The sequence below is a fragment of the Haemorhous mexicanus genome, chromosome Z (assembly GCF_027477595.1).
Source record: "Haemorhous mexicanus isolate bHaeMex1 chromosome Z, bHaeMex1.pri, whole genome shotgun sequence".
In the NCBI taxonomy this organism is placed as follows: domain Eukaryota; kingdom Metazoa; phylum Chordata; class Aves; order Passeriformes; family Fringillidae; genus Haemorhous; species Haemorhous mexicanus.
The window spans coordinates 10,188,188-10,202,984 of record NC_082381.1 but is presented as its reverse complement, the minus strand read 5'-3'; the positions used below and the strand labels follow the sequence as shown (position 1 = coordinate 10,202,984).

The 14,797-nt window shown below is 43.4% G+C and overlaps 1 protein-coding gene across 4 annotated transcripts in view; it reads left to right on the top strand.

Moving 5' to 3' along the window:
* Positions 1 to 14,797, top strand: part of VCAN (versican) — a 187,789-nt gene that overhangs the window by 90,552 nt on the left and 82,440 nt on the right. For all 4 annotated transcript variants that reach the window (XM_059873230.1, XM_059873229.1, XM_059873231.1 and 1 more), the window contains exons 2-3: positions 5,145 to 5,220; positions 9,974 to 10,345. In XM_059873230.1, the coding sequence (XP_059729213.1) occupies positions 5,151 to 5,220; positions 9,974 to 10,345 (442 nt within the window). In that variant the 5' untranslated portion in view covers positions 5,145 to 5,150. The remainder of the gene's footprint in view (positions 1 to 5,144; positions 5,221 to 9,973; positions 10,346 to 14,797) is intronic.

Here is a 14,797-nt window from a genome sequence, read left to right as displayed (position 1 = left end):
GGATGGCAGAGCGAGCTGAGGGCACCCACAGCCACCCCTTGTGCCCAGCAGCGGCACTGGGTGAGCCCCAAGAGGGCTGAGGAACCCCTGTTGGAGCCCACAGCGGGATCCCGGTGCCTAACCCCACAATGGCAATGCAGGGTGCCATGAGTGCCACCTTCACTTTGTTCCCACCTCTTGCTCCCTTCAGCAGTGCAGGTGGTTGAGAGAGGTGACCCTCAGCTCTCCTGGAACCAAGCCTGACAGAGGTCAGTGTGTCTGGGCAATGCTCTCAGGCACGGGGTAGGATTGTCAGAGTGTTCTGTGCAGGACTAGGAGCTGGACTTGCTGATCCCTCTGTGTCCAGCTCCGGATATTCAATGTTTCTGGAAGGCAGGAGCGACAAGGTGGAGCTGGGGTGATGCAGAAGGAGCGGGGTGTGCTCGCTGCTCCTCCACGCTCTGCCTCTGGCAGTTTTCCACTGTGTCTCTGCGTGGCTGTCCCAGAGCCTGGAGCTGCTCCTGGCATACAAGCTGTGAGGGATGTCCCGAGGCAGCAGCTGCTGCAGTCAGAACACGCTGTGCTCTGGTCACTGCTCCTGTCTGTGCTCCAGCCTGCAGGCAGCACCAAAAGGACTCAGCCTGGAGGAGTTTCCCCCCACAGCTGCTGGAGGTGATGCAGACGCCCCAAAGACCTTCTCCAAGGCCTTGGGAGGGCATTTCCAAGGGATAATGGGCCAAGCAGGGGCCACTGGTGAATTGGATGTAGGCTGATGTGCCATGTGTTGGCACAGTGGGCTAATTAATCACATGGCAGAGAGGTGGTGAGGCTGGCAAAGTTAATTAGCACTGATGGTGAGGTGGATACATGGCTGCAATTAACAGTACCAGGATCAAAGGACTGCAGAAGTACAGGAAAGTGCAGAATGTGTGCCTTTGAGGAAGGATGGTACCTGTGAAGCTTTCAGAGCTTGGAAGGTAGCAAGGGTTGTGCTATGACTGGGATTGGTAATTTCTACCTTTTTGGGGTTCCACTGGAAACTGTAATTTACTGTTTTACCCATTAGAATGATCAGCCTTCCCTCTTTTGTCTAGTTCCAGGTTCTGTTGGGTCCCACCCTCTTTTTTTTTTTTTTTCTTTCTTTTAATCTTTTATGTCATTCTGACTTTCACTATGAGGGTCAGATGGGCAGAGGCTGCTTTTTATGTGTTTAAGGAACATATCCAGATTTCACAATGCAGCAGTGGAGCATGGGCAGAACCAATCTCAGTGTGACCTGAGAAGTTGCAGATTTCAGAGACATTGTTACCTCTGTGAAAATGGCTAATATGGCAAATTCCTCATTGTCTCAGCTTCAGCGAAACCAGGAGCATTTTTGGATTGTAAACTTTAGTCTCTTCCACACCAGGACAATTCTCTTTCTGAACCTGAGGTTTTAAACAGAAAGAGAGACATGTTGTTCTCTCATCTGGTTAAATTAAAATAGCATTGGTGTGAGATCAAGCTTACACTGCAAACTAAGCACAAGCTGGAATTTGGTCAGAGCTTAATGCTCCTATGAGTTTTTGCTATAGTAAGGGAAGGTAGCAGCGCCTGCAAACATAAGAGAGTTCTCTCTTTCCCCACAGACAGAATCCCTACTGCTAATTTTTAAAGATGTGCAGTTTGTCCAGGAGTTTTGCACCTATTGGTTTAAAGATGCTGCACTCAGGGCTGAGTCCCATTTAGAAATGTAACACGAATTCCTACCATAGATCCATCTGCCTGTAGTGGCTCCTAATAAAATGGACCAGCCCAGCTGGAAACCAGCCAGCAGGCAACCCAAGTTTGGTCACGTCAAGTGAGGTACTTTTTTAGCAGAAGGTGGAAATTAAACACTTACTCAAGTCTTGCAGCTTGAGTTGGCAAGATTTGCTCACTGTGTTATGGATTTCTTTTACTATGGGTGTAGTGACACCAAGGGGAAAAAAAAAAAAACTTATGGAAAAAGGTAGAGTAGATGGGTTTTGGCTAATTGCAGCGGCCTTAGGGGCAGTACAGCAGCCAGACAGCAGACTTCTGTGAGCTGTAGGGTGCAGGAATGGGAAACACAAACCTGTTTTTGAGCAGGGATTTAGCTCTGGGGACTAGAGGAGAGCAAAGTCCTCTGCAGCCTCTGGCAGCAGAAGGGCAGGAGGCAGGAGCAATCGCATCCAAGAGCCTGGAAATGTGGGTGGGAATCAGGGTGAGGTGTAAAGCAGCAACCTCTGCCTCACCTGTGGGTCCTGAGGAGGATTTTTGGCACCAGGTCTGCAGAACTCTGTCTTCTCCTGAGCCAGGCTGCCCTGTGGGGCTGAGCAAGGTGCTGCTGTTATGGTCTGCATATTTAGAGAGGGTGACAGAGGTAATTCCATGTTAATTCTGGCAGCTGGAGTGGAGCTGCACTGGTCAACCCAGGAGTGTTTATGGGAACCCACCAAGGCCTGGGGCATGGAAACCAACCTTCAGGTGTGGAGGGTTGTGTGGGAGTCACATTCCTGACCCTTAGGGCTGAAAATCAGACCATCCTTCCAGGGGTTTTCATTGCTTGAGTGAGAATTTCAGGATAAAGATGATTTATAAAAAGTCAGGAGGTGGTTTTCCGAGAGTCAGGTAGGGATTTTTGGCAAGAGTCTCATGTTAAGCTTTGTGCTCAAACAGTGCAATTTTTTGGAGCTATCCAAGCCCTTGCTGCAGCAGGTGTAATTCCTGCCCTTCTCAGTAGAAGGCTAGGAGCCATCACATCCAGGAATGTTCTCTTCTGTTCCCATGGATACATTGAAAATTGCCCTTCCACAGTTGCCTTTCTGTTTTCATCTGTCCCTATGCGTGTGTGTGTTGTGTTTGGTGACTGGAAGTGTAGCAGCAGGGTTTGTGTTCTTACCAAACATGGAAGCAGTTGTGTTATGACAGCAATAGCAAGGAACTTCCAAGGGCAACAGGCTTCCACTGACATGTGCCAGGCACCCAGGTACGCCAGGTCAGAGCCAGGGAAGTGGGCCAGGTGCAAAATGCAAGCAGCTCTGCTTAGGTGCAACACCCCCATTGTTGGGAAAAAGAAAATACTTTGTTCTTTTTCTTGTCAGGTGTCTTTGATTCCCTTGGTTCTGGTCCCAAAAGGCAAGGTTGCCTTCAGGGGAAGGAGGGAGATAAAACTCGTGGGTAAACATGGAGAGCTGAACTTGTAAACATTCTGTTCTGGACCTTGGCTTCGCTGTGGATGCAGCCAGTGTGTGACGCATGGGAGCACATGTGGGCAGAACATCTCAGAAGGTCTGGAGCCACTCAGCTCCCACAAGGGCCAGAACTTTGTCTGGCATGCAGGTCCTTCACTCAGCACCTTGGAAGGTGGAGAATTCTTCCAGTCAGTCTTCTTTTCATGCTCCCATCAGAGCTCTTGTGTTACCAGAGGAGCTTCACTGCGGTGGTTTTGGTGCTTGAGGCTTCCAGCATTCTTAGGATTCAAGGATTGCTTGAAGGTCCTTCTGCACATCTGTAGGCTCAAACTGACATCACTTTTTCTTTTAATTGTTGTGTAATAATGAGGATCATTGAAGTGTTTATCTAAGCAAGCATGTGACTCTATTTCAGAGCTGATCCATTGCATTCAGAGGATTTGGGTGTCTGCAGTTCTGATCTTGTGCAACGTCCTCACTCATGACAGCCTTCTACAGGGAGTTTGCACCAGGGCACAGTATAGAATTTTAAAGTTAGCTAATAAATAGTCACTTTTGTCTTCTTCACATGCAGCTTGGCTTATGTAAATGTAAGAAGAAATAAAAGTCTGGCTGAGTGGTTTTGGGGGTAGGTGTTAGGGTCTTCATAAGAAGTTTTATGGCATGTAGGGCTTAAAGTGAATGAAGTCCCGGTTCCAGTTTGGGACTCAGTTGTGAAAAGTGCAAATTCTGTGAAGTTCATGTTGCAAAATAAGTGATATCACATTCTACACTCAGCTGTCCTGAATGGCTGCAGCAGACATGGGGCGTCCTTGGCAGCGTGAAGCCTGCTCTGTGGAAAGCAGCTGCATTTCTCCCTCCCCGCCCAGGGAATAGGTTGTAGCACATGTTTCCCTGTGCAATCAGCTGGCTCTGGCCATCCATGTGCAGAGAATGAAAGGCTCTGGGGTTTTCAGCCCTGTTGGGTGGGAATTTTTAACTTGCCTCACTGGAAAGGCTTGGTTGGAGATGTTTTGCGTCTTTCCCGTGCTGCTCAGACGTTGCAGGATGTTTGCCAGTTCACACAGACTCCTGTGGAGTTTGGGCTGCAGCTGTGAGCTGTGGAGAGAACTGTCCTGAGGTTGAACACGTCACCAAGAGTTTTCTGAAGCTGCCTCTCTGTGTGTTTTTGCTGTCATGCTCAGTGCAGCCTGTGAAGTTTTTAAAAGTGGAAGTTTCAAATTGTACACGTGTGCGGTGCAGGTTCCATAGTTACAACACAGACAAGTACATATCTATTAAATCTCTCCTTCACTGATCCTTAAGGCAGTTCAACTGCAAGCTCTCTTGAACAGGAAAAAGACTGTCAGCTTGGTTACTTGTCCTAGTGAAGAGCTCAGGTGGCAGATTTTGCAGCAATAGCAGGAAAATCAAGGGAGTGATAAAAATTTGTCAGCGTTTTGACAAACTGCTGCTGAAAGTAATTTATTATGTTGGGATGTTCATAGCACATACACGTAACTGTATGGATGAGGGACTATTTATAAACCCTTTGTAGTCATGGTGTTTGTGTGTCTTGCAATGCTTTCGTAACTTTGGGGATGTTTACAGGTTCAACTATGAATGGAAATGAAAAATGTGAAATAATGCTGTGAGCATGCAATTTATTATTGTGTACATATGATACATGTGAAGAGCTTTCCAGCAGTTGGAAGGTGGAGCCTGTAATGGAAAGTGAGAGGCAAACCCAAAGGGAACTGACATGTCAGAGCATCACTCAGGACTCAACAACCTGAACATCCATTACAAATCTCTATTCCATGGAGGCAAATGGTTATTATAACAAATCTCCACCATAAATTGCTAAATGAAATGCCCTGAAAGCAGGAAGGACTGCTTCTGATACCAGTGACAAATATTGATGTGCTGAGTTACCTTTGCTAAGGACACAGTGCAATACTAACCACTCACTCCTTTGTTCTTCATTTCTAGGTCAAGATGTTGTTAAGTATAAAAAGTATCTTATGGATGTACTCTACGTTAGTTATAACATATATGCTACCTAAAGGTAAGTCTTCTGTACATAAAATATTTCATTAAAATTAATTTAGTGGTCTACTTGGTAGGGCAATTCACAGGACTGAGGAAACAACCCAAACTCAGGAAATTGTCTTTCTTTGCCAATGCCATGCTGCACCATGTTACTAATTTTGTTTCTGTGGCCTCCTCAAGGCGTTAATGATTTTTTTCTGTTGTGCTTGGGCTGCCATGAGCTAAGCTGGGGCAGATCCCTTGGCTGCTGGGGTCTTTAGCAAGGAGGTGTTGGAGCAGCTGCAGGTTTGGGCGGAAAGGAAGGAGCCCTTACTGCCTCTCTCAGTGATTACCTGCCAAGACTGAAGTATGTATCCATGTGTGGTTGCCCTGGTTATTTGAAAGTTTGGGTCAGGCCTTCAGTATGGAAAATATCTCAACAGCTGCTACAGACTCACGAAACTGGGAAAGGAGCTTTCCCAAGTCTCAAAGCAAGATTCTTCTTTATTTTCTTTCCCTCTTCTTTCCAGGTGCTCCTCAAACTGATTTTAACCATTGGGAAAATCCAATTAACTACTTTTTTTTTTTTTCCACCTAGCTGGAACACTGTTGCCAGTAACATGTTTAGGTAGTCCTGAATGATTAAAAAAAAAAAAAAAAAAGACTGGTTCATTAGTGGAACAAATTTAAAAAAAAAGGATAATAGATTTAGATTGGGTATAAGGCAGAAAGGTCTGGATCAGATCACAGTCATGACTCACTGCCTTGCACAAGTGCAGAATTCAGGGATACAGGGATTGAGAGGGCAGCGCTCTTAAGTGGGGAGGAGTGCATGGATCCTTGGAGTTGCAGAATGTGGGATGGCATCTTTACATGTCCTCTGACTTACTCACCTTTTATTACATCATAAATGGCTCATTTATCTCCAGAGTGGAATTTTTGGTACTTGGGAGATTTTCATGAACATCCTATTCTTTGGAATTTAGATCAGGTTGTGACCCATCCTTATCTGTCCCAATTTTTTTGAAGAAATTCAGAAAGACCCTGATGTTCCTAGAACACCCTGTGAACTTTGTGAGGTTTGCTTTTTAAGTCAGGGGCCATTCTTTTGGCTTACAGAGCCTTAACCATTTTCAAACCATGACCATGGTGAGGAGGAGAAGGATGAAAAAATTTTCCTTTTTCATGAATTGATCTAATTGGGATCCCAAAGAATCTGTGGGATCAACTCATGCCCTTATCTTTTGTAGAAAAGTCAGTTGGTGCAGTAATATTTTTGAGAATGAATGTTAGAAGACTGCACGCAATCTTTATAAGTACGGCTTTTGTTTAAAAATACTGTAAAAATAAAATGTATCTCAGTATTCTGAAATATAGACACCCTATTTTTCAGCCTTTTCTTTTTGAATCCTTAGTTTGAATTTAAAATTGAAGCGTTTAAATCTTTTGTGAAATACGAATTCCCAGCTTATCACTATTGTGTTTTACAAGCGGGACCTTGTGGTTATAATCAACACTGGAGTTTTTCCTACCTATTTTGGGTGGCCACTTGTGATGTTGAGTTCTGTAGCTGAGATTTACATTTGCCTGGCTCCTTGTGAGTGTCTTGTAGACTATAAAATTAATTCCTCATAATTCTCTGTGTCCTTGTCTACTCTGCTTTCTCAGACCACAAACCACCTAGCAAAGGACTCAGGTTATTGTTGGGTCTCAGTCCATTACCTTTCAGTGTTTCCTACAAGTTTCACTCATTTTAATTCATTATTATCTTCACTAAAAGACTGGTGGTTGATGAAATAGCTTCTCCTAGGCTCAGTGCTAACTGGATTGACAAAACACACAATTTCAGTGATCCTTTCTATTTCTGCTGCTAGACAGGGCAATCTACCATATGTCCCAGCAGGTTGTTGATGAACTGAAAAATGAGATGCAACATTTTTCTCTTTTTTTTTCTCTCATAAATTCAGCTAAAAATAAATAGAATATTTTATTCTTTAAGCATGTGGGATTTGTCTGCATAGCCAGTAGCAACATTCTGTTCAGCTAAACTCAATTATGAGGCAAATTCACTCCTCTAAGCAGTGTCACACCATGCAGGGCACTGTTTTCTTCAAACTCCTTGTCCACTGCAGACTTATTGCCCTGGTCATTGTGGATAATATGATACAGAAGGGCATAATTCTGTCCTTTTAAAAAATTATCTAGACTCCTACTTTAAGACTTTTGTAACATTTACCACTGAACAAGCGTACACATTTTGAAGAAAGGGACTTTGTTCTCAAGGAAGAATTCCTTTCTTCCCACTTCAAAAAGGCGACATCCAGCTATGTGTCATTGGTCTGTCACATCCCATTGATAGGGGCTGACATGGGATATAAGCTTAGCTAAAATGCTAAAGAGGGTAAAAAAAGGGTTATATGGATTAATATGAGATACTGATAGCTTCTGCATTGGTCAGTAAATCCTGCTAGACTAACTAATTTGGAGTGCTGCAGGAAATCAAGCTTTTTAGAACTGTGCAGGAGCATCACTTAATCTTGTATTTCAGTTATTATCTCAGTCAAATATTTTCTTTTTCTGTAGGGAAAAATTTCCCCTCCTTCTCCTCTTTCTCTTTTTCCTCTTCCTCCTTCTACTCCTTCTTCCCTCACCTTGCCACAACAAATAGTTTTTTTATAAAGTGTTGTATAAATCTGGGCAGAACTGCAGCTCCACAGAATTGTCTCTTCTGGGAAGTAGCACAGCTTAGGCTGGATCTAATTTTCATATCAGGATTAAAAGTATTGTTTGCCAGGTCTTCCAGCTGGCTGATGTGAAGACAGGAATTTTAAAGTGAGGAAATTTCCTCAGGGTTCAGCACTGATGTTCCAGATCACTCATAATCATAAACAGTGTTCTTACAAAGTTTATTAAAGTTCTGTCAGTCAGTATAATTATAATTTAGTCATTCTTCAATTAAGAAGAAAGTTCCTGTAAGGTGTATAGATGACAAGAGATCATAATACATTCTAAATATTTTGAGACTGATTTTAATCTCCCACCTGTGCACTTTGGCAGTAATTCCATCACAACTGATAGAACTGAGAATTCATTTTATTTCTTTATCTGTAACCACTGTAGCTCTGTGAACTTTCAACAAGATAAAGGTGATATTAAAGACCTCTGGTTTCATCAGCTTTGATACCATCAGACTCTATCTGAATTGTGTGCCCAAGGAATTCTAGTTTGGTAGGCATGAAAAGGATGAAAAGGACCCGAGAACTTAATTCAGAATTCTGTGTCTTCCCTGTCAGCCCATTTTTCTCTTTTTCTGTCTAGTACTTTATTATTAAAATGCTTGGGCATTAAGCTGATGGCTCTTGTATTGAACCTGTTTAGATAATAACATTAAGACTTTGTCCTGTGGAAAATCATCTATCTCTATTAAAAATAACCAGGTTAATGAGCAGCTTTTCTTTTTTCTTCCATTTTCCTTTTTTTCCCATTTATTTTTCCTGTTTTCTTTTTTCCCCCATTTATTTTTTTCTGTTTTCTTTTTTCTTTCTTTTTTTTTTCTTCCTCCTCTTTTTTTTTCTCTTCCCTTTTTGCTCCTCTCCTTTAATTCTCTCCCTCTGCCTACCCTTCCATTCCACCCTCCAATCTTCTACTCTTTTTGGAGGGATTATACTTTTTATCATACATAAAGAGATAATTTTCATGTGCTGGTGTGTCCTGTTTCATGTGTCACTCTGGGTATTATTATTATATTTTTAAATTTTAGAAATCCCAGCTCCCTTCAAAATAATGATGACCATGCTCTACCTTTCAAAAATGTTAGTGAAGGGCTGTGAAAGAGGTAAAACAGTTACTGTTGAGCATCAGCTTTTAATCTTCTTTAAGCCATTATGTGTGATGAAATAACATCACATAAAAAAGGCAAATCCATCAGAAACCCTCTCTTCAGTTGCAGTGTGCAGCTTGAATGAACAGTAGTCAACTTCCCCCTCAGGATATTGTCAGATGGAAGCATTTCACTGTGAAATGTTTGCAGCTGGAGATGACATAAAAAATGATAAAAGTCCTGATCATGTCAAGTCTGAGCCAAGTAGGGACTTTCTGCGTGCTTTACTTCTTCCTTTGCTTTTACATCCTGAAATATTTCATTTCTGCGATGTGTTAAAGGCCCGGAGGCTACAAGGAAACAACTTTGAAAGAGTGACTATTTGGGAGACTCTCTCTGGAAAGGCTTTTGTTTCAGCACGTGTGCAGTAAAAAGAATTAACCCCTGAGAGAACAGTGGGGTCAGGGGTGACAGAGGTGCAAAGCCATGGGCTGTATTTCCCTCTGAGGACAAGAACAGCTGCCGTGAGGCGAGGCAAGGTGTGAACTCCAGCAGCTCCCCTGCATTCAGGGTTTTGGCCAGTGAGGTAACTCTTGATTTTTCACTCAGAGTGGTCTTCCTCCTGTGAATTGAAGAAGCAGCTCTTAGAGTTCATCTGTCACCTAAAATTTCAGGCCAGTTCCCAAAGCTGAATTATTTGGTGACCATAACAAATGAAGAAAATAAGTCAGAATGAAATTTTCCCAAAGAAATATTTGCCCCATCATCAGCTTAAAATGTACCAAGATTGATACAAACTCTTTTTCAGCTTGTACTCCTCAGTCCTGTTACAAATCAGCTAAGGTTCATGGATTTCAGGCTTTGCATCAGTGAATCATTAATTAACAATGAAATATAGCTGTTTCTGATTTTGCTGTTACACTAATGTGATTTCTCCTTTCTCTCTCCTCGCTCTCTTCCCTTTTTCTAGTTAAAGCAGAAAAAAAAACCCTGGTCAAGGGATCTCTCTCTGGAACTTCAGTCCTGCCATGCTTCTTTTCAACCACACCCACCATCTCCTCCAGCTACGCCGCCGAGTACCTCCGGATCAAATGGTCCAAGGTGGAGCTGGACAAAAGCGGGAAGGACGCCAAGGAAACCACAGTCCTGGTGGCCCAAAATGGCAACATCAAAATAGGCCAGAGCTACAAGGACAGGGTTTCTGTCCCCAGCCATTCTGAGGAGAGTGGGGACGCCTCGCTGACCTTCTCCAAGCTGCGCGCCAGCGACGCCGGGGTCTATCGCTGCGACGTCATGTATGGAGTGGAGGACACACAGGGCATCATCTCTCTGGCTGTAGAGGGTAAGGATTTGTCTGTTTCCTTTCTAGCCAGCAGTGATTCCAGTTAAAGCAGTGAAACTTGGTGATTAACACAAAACTGGAGAGGATTGACAGCAGTGTCTTTAGCGGTTCGCCCTTTGTCACTGTCACAATTTCTGAAAAATCCCTTCACCGGGATTTCTTCTCCTGGGAAACTAAGAAGCCTCAGAGAGAAATGAAAATAATCATTACCTGATTGTTTCTCCCTGTTTTGCTGCTTTGGAATGTGGTCTGGAGATTGTTTATCCAGCAGGTGGTTGTTCGATTGGTTTCATGTGAATTGTTTGTACTTAATGACCAATCCTCATCCAGCTGTGTTGGGACTCTGGAAGCAGTCACGAGTTTTCATGATCATTCTTTGTAGCCTTCTGTCTGTATCCTTTCTCTATTCTTTAGTATTCTTTAGCATAGCATTCTTTTATATAATATCATAAAATAATAAATTAGCCTTCTAAGAACATGGAGCCAGATTCATCAAATCCTCTTTCATCCTGGGGACCCAGCAAATACCACAGCCCTTGGAGTAGGGTGAAAAGAAGCAATTTATGATGCAAAGTATGAAGATTTAGGTTGTAAAAATGCCACTGAAGCTGTGGTTGGCTTGTCTTGATGTCCTAAACTATGCCACCAAAAGTGGGAGCTTCTCTTTCTGGGAAAGGAATATCAAGCATGCAGAAGTGCTTCTTCTTGCCCAGTAATAAATTTTGAATGGGCACAAGGAAAACTCATCTGTGAGAAGCTGCAAGAAAAGAAGTAGGGAGGTGTTTGCTAAATGTGGGGCAGGTAGTGATAACAGTTTGCTTGCCATCTCTATTAGGAAATAGTCTCCAAAATTTTGAGAGGGAGAAGTCTATGTGTTGAGAGACAGGACAGGAGAGACAGGAGTTTCAGAATGGTTGATGTTAGAGAAGACACCCAAGATTATCGAGTCCAAGCTTTAACCCAGCACTGCCATGTTCAGTACTAACCCAGCTCCCCAAATGCCACATTCAAGCATTTTTTGAATTCTCTTAGGGATGATGATACCCCCACATCCCTGAGAAGTGTATTTCAATGTCTGACCATCCTTTCATCCTCAGAACGCCTGAGGCCGTTCTCTCTGCTCCTGTCCCTGTTCCCTGGAGCACAGCCCGACCCCCCCCGGCTGTCCCCTCCTGGCAGGAGCTGTGCAGAGCCACAGGGGCCCCCCTGAGCCTCCTCTTCTCCAGGCTGAGCCCCTTCCCAGCTCCCTCAGCCCCTGCTGGGGCTCCAGCCCCTTCCCAGCTCCGTTCCCATCCCTGGCCACGCTGCAGCCCCTCCATTAGTTGTTGTGAGTGGCCCAGAGCTGCCCCTGGGATCTGAGGTGCTCCCTCATCAGTGCCCAGCACAGCAGCAGTCACTGCCCTGTGGCTGGCACAGCCCAGGGGCCATTGGCCTCTTGGCTAGCTGGGCACCCCTGGGCTGTGTCCAGCTGCTGGCACAGCACCCCAGGGCCTGTCCCAGCTTCCCAGCCCCTCTGTCCCAGCCTGGAATACTCCATGGGTTTAAGCAAAACCAAAGAGTGAGTGGCCAAAGCAGCATGTGATGTGTGGGTGTTTCTCCCCTCGGAACCCGCTCGTGGAGCGTGGCACAGAGACTGCTCCTGAGCCCATCGGGCTGGCCCTGAGCCTGGCCTAACAGGCTGTGCTGAAAAGCAGGGCACTAACCCAGGCTCTGTGCCATGCACAGGCACGTTCTGGACCCAGGTTTCTGCCTGTGCTTAGAACAACACTGAGCTGTGTGGATGGATCTCCTCGTAGGAGCCTTGCTTTGGGCCCTGCCTTGCACACCCCTTTGCAGCTCGGTGTTTTTTGGAAGTTCAGTATTCACTCGGGCGAATGAATCCAAAACAAACATTAATATCTGCTGCTGGAAATCATGGCTTTGGCTAGGGCTTTTTTGGTGAGATTAATACTGTATTGTTCTTCCAATCTGCCTAACCTAATGTGAACAGTCTGTTGGCATTGAGTCAACAAAAGGATTTGAAGGTGTGGCCATAATTTGGAAATACAGTAAATCACTGTAGCCATTAATGTCTGCATAACTTCATAAACTGTTAGGTCCTAATGACAAAAGCAAAAGAAATCCTGGTTTGAACATTACTTTTCATAACGAGTGTACCTGGCATTCCTTACCCTTTTCAAGTGTTCCCTTGACTACATATCCATATCCAGGAGCTGCAGATGTTTATGACAATAAAATATCAGATGATTTATGGTGATACTGTATCTTTTGTAGTTGCTGCTCCTGCAAAAACACTGCAAGGTGTTGAACTGATTAGCTTTATGATTTTACCTCAATGAAAACTTCACACACTCCATTTTCTTTCTTCATGGAAACTGTTCTTTTCTATGACTGCTTTAATGTCAGAATTTCAGGAGAGGAAAAAAAGCTAAGTCTTGATCCAAGTGGAAAATTGGTTCGCTAGACTGTCATTTGTGCCATCCATTCTCAGTTTTCTCCATTATGTAAACAAATGTCATTTATTAGACTCATAAGAACTTCATGTGAATGTTGCTGCTCAAATCTTCTGCTCTATTCTTTATAGTTTCTTATGATTCCAGCTTTTATTTATAAAGCAAAAAAGAACTTTAGTCCCAAACACAAATTAGCTCTGCTGTTTCTTTCTTCTGTTTCACCTGCACCCCAAAATGGCACAATTTGATGAGACTGTTCTCCCCCTTTGTTCATCCTGTCCTGACTGGGGTGCAGGGAGGTATTTCCATGTTAACTGAGCTAATTCCAGAGCTGAGGGATAGCCTGGTTCAGCACTGTGCTTTGGTCAGCTCTCCTGGGTGGAGCTGGGGCTGCTGAAGCTCTGGTAAAATTATCACCAGTTTTTTTTTTATTCTGCTCATTTTATGCTCAAATTAAGTAGGCCAAAACTTTTTGGAAGAGTTCTACTGAAGCAGGTGTAATTTCACTTTTGCCATTACGATGAATTTATGGTTTGTTTTTTTTTTTTTTAATGATTCTTTTGGTATTTTTAAACCAGTTCAGGGCTTTTCTTTGTGGTATTTTAAGGGTCTCTGTTTTATAGACACTCCTCAATTTTAAACTATCAAACAAAAGGCATAATGCAGCATCAATGAAGCCAGGAAGATAAGATTAGACAGCTGGCCAGCTTGTTTTTCAAATTAACTTTTATAGTGTAATAGATGGCTGGGAAAGATAACTTGAATAAAATTACTGCAATTGCCATTTCTCTCCTTTAGGTATGCTGGGAATACAAAATTGCTATTGAACACACTGTGCATCAAATGAATGTATTTTACCAGTGATGGAATGCATTGTGAATGAAAAGTGGGATTTCTCAGGAAGGATAATTTTCTCAGTAGCATACAGATTTTCCCAGATTAAGCTGAATAGTGAATATTAGTCATTGAACTTCTAATGCTCAATTATTTCTTTTGGCTGGGTCTCAAGCCCAAGACTGTACAAAAGCTGTAACTGTGAACCTATTTTTTTTTTCTGTTTAGCTGTCACAACAGACAAATTTGATAACTTGTGTGCAAATATCCAGTTAATTTGTTGTTTTAGATGCCAAATGAACTACTGAAGTCAGACTCATACGTTACTAGCAACAAACTGTTCTGACAAAAGATCTGTCTGTCCCATAGTCCTATTCCAATGAAAGCAGCTGATATCAAAGAGCAACCTTAAACACTTGCCCTGTTGTTGTCAGAGACCTGTCACCCATGGAATTACCCACACAGAGACTTGTGTTCTTCTCTCCTGAACAGATATGGCTTTGGTTTTTCCCTTTTGTTTATGAATGTCTGTAGATTTTCCTAATCCATGGGTGGACTCCTGGTTAAGCCACCACTTAACCACAGCTGGTTATCTTAGTTATTGTTCACAAGGAAGGCACATTTCATCACACACATTACCTTTGTCTCTGCAGGGCATATTTCTGCTACATCATTTTTTGACAGGTGAAAGTTTTCTAAACAATGACAGACCTTGGAAATTGATGTAATTTTCTGACCTTTGCCTTGGTTGTAGGAATTAACAATGCCAGCTACGGGGGTATCAATAGCTGCTTATATTAGGAAGTAGGTCTGGATTTGGAAATCTTTAAGGTCCCTTCCATCCCAAACCATGTCATGATTCTGTCTCAGAGACATCATCAAGACACTGCAAGTTCACATGGCATCTTTTGTCTGCTGAGCAGTGCTTGGCTGTGCGTGCATCAAACAGAGATCAAATAGTTTGATCTGAGTGTCTGTTTAAACGTCTCATCTTAGAGCAAAAGACCTGAATTGGCCCGTTTAATTCTAGGGGTGTGAGCAGTTGTGTTCTAGCTGGGGTGGCTCTGTGTGCACAGCCCTGGGGATCTGGGAAAGTCACAGCAAAGTGTAGGAGAAGGACGACACGTTGGGTTACTTGATCCAGTTTTCATTTGGCATTGCAAAC